The sequence below is a fragment of the Papaver somniferum genome, unplaced genomic scaffold, assembly GCF_003573695.1.
Source record: "Papaver somniferum cultivar HN1 unplaced genomic scaffold, ASM357369v1 unplaced-scaffold_65, whole genome shotgun sequence".
NCBI classification, from domain to species: Eukaryota; Viridiplantae; Streptophyta; class Magnoliopsida; order Ranunculales; family Papaveraceae; genus Papaver; species Papaver somniferum.
Window position 1 is genome coordinate 5853259 of NW_020649304.1, and position 1887 is coordinate 5855145.

Consider the following 1887-nt stretch of genomic DNA (forward strand, 5'->3'; position numbering starts at 1 on the left):
CAGGGTTGGGGAGAGGATTTTGTCATCAGTTTCAATATAAACCAGACTTCATAGGCGAATTGGAGAATCCAGAGAAAACTATTATAAATTATGCTATTAGTCTGGGACAATTTCACACTGGCCTTGAGCTTTCTTTTGTTTTTCAATTATTTTTGTATTTTTTTTTTGAATTCTTGTAAGTATGGAATTCCTTGAATAATAAAATTTTATATATTGATCGGGCAAAATAAAAAAAGATCCTCAATCTCTCTACCGGTACTGGCCTGAACCCTGTACCGGAGGTAGCTTGAGAACCACCGCATTACTCGATGGTTCTCACAAATTCCCTTGTGGAACTATAACAGGATGAAATAATTTTCAAATGAACCTGTAATTGTAGCTGCCTATCACATGTTAGACAAAAAAGGAAAAAAATCAAATCACATCTCTTTGAAGGCCATTCTGACAATAGAACTCATTCAGAGGGAAGATTAAGTGGAGATATCTCAAGGCGAAAGAAAAGAAAACCTAACTCTTGAATATGATCCCGAAAAACGTTTCATTAACAATCTTAGGACGAGCAAACACACCACCTGCACATTAAATATACAAACTTTCCTAACCTACACCATCTATTTACCACACAGAGCCTCTTTGTACACCCCTATCTCACTAGCATTTAGTCCCACATAGTTACAAAATTTAAAGTTCTCCTCCCAACCTCCTTATATTAAGTAGACTAAACAATTCCATTTTTATCTTCGAGTTTCACCGCTTCATAGTCGTGTTGGAACGTATCTGGCCGGGTTCTGACTTGCTTATCTATCTGGTAGCGGCGCAACCCAGGTACCTAGTTGAGCCCTAAAACCTTTCCTTAACCAAGAAATCATACCATCTTTGAATTTTTTACCTTTCCTTCACCAAGAAACCATACCATCTTTGAATTTTTTACCTTTCCTTAACCAAGAAACCATACCATCTTTGAAACAGAACCTTAAAATTAACATTAACAGAAGAGCAAATCAGATCATAGATGGGTCGTGCTAAATTAAAGATGGAATATATTGCAAACAAGAAAAATCGGAAGAAAACTTACAGCGAAAGATTGAAAACATTGAAGAAGAGTATTTATGAGTTCTCTGAGTTATGTGGTGTTGATGCCTGTATGATTGTTTATGATCCAGATCAAGGTAAACCTGAGATATGTCCTAGAAACATGAATGAAGTTCAAAGAATCACCAAACGGTATCTCCAAATTCCTAAAGAAAAACGTGATAAACTAATCTTGGATGATAAGAAAAAAGAGAAGACTCGTGAGTATGATGAAATGCCTATGTCAAGACAGGTGAATGGATTTAGTATCAAACAACTTGAACAGCTCCATAGCAAATTGGGATCCAAAATTGAAACTTTAAGTGAGAAAATTCAGTCCATGGATGGAGGAGGAGCAGGGATGTCCAATGAAGCCCCACAGAAAGAATACCCTTGCTATAATCCAGAGAGAGCTTCTGATCATGAACCCACTGTTAGAACAAACGGCTTTGTTATACCAAATTTGCATGGACTATGTTTTGATCTCTATACCCATTGTCCACTACTTGTTTTTTCATTTGAATAGATAAAACAATAGTCCCACATAAACTAAAATCTAAAGAGTTTTAGACTTAAATACCATATAATTGGCTAAAAGGGCATGGCCCTTGGGTCATGGAAGTCTTCCAAACAGACATGTATTGCTCGATCCACCATGGAGTCTGAGTTTATAGCCTTGGAGAAAGATGGGGAGGAAGTTGAATGGATACGAGGTTTCCTGGGAGGAATTCCACTCTCGCCCAAGCCTGTGTCCTCGATCGCAATCCACTGTGACAGTCAAGATGCTATTGGATGCGCAAAGAATAATGTATACAA

At 37.4% G+C, this 1887-nt stretch overlaps 1 protein-coding gene across 1 annotated transcript; it reads left to right on the forward strand.

Annotated features, from left to right (window-relative positions):
• The first annotated feature begins 1012 nt into the window (after positions 1 to 1012).
• Positions 1013 to 1597, forward strand: LOC113343721 (agamous-like MADS-box protein AGL36). The gene has a single exon (XM_026587851.1). The coding sequence runs from the start codon at positions 1013 to 1015 to the stop codon at positions 1595 to 1597; it is 585 nt and encodes a 194-aa protein (XP_026443636.1).
• Positions 1598 to 1887: the final 290 nt, after the last annotated feature.

Excerpts from the sequence above, each read along its gene's own strand:
- LOC113343721 (XM_026587851.1), top strand. The coding sequence starts at position 1,013 with ATGGGTCGTGCTAAATTAAAGATGGAATATATTGCAAACAAGAAAAAT.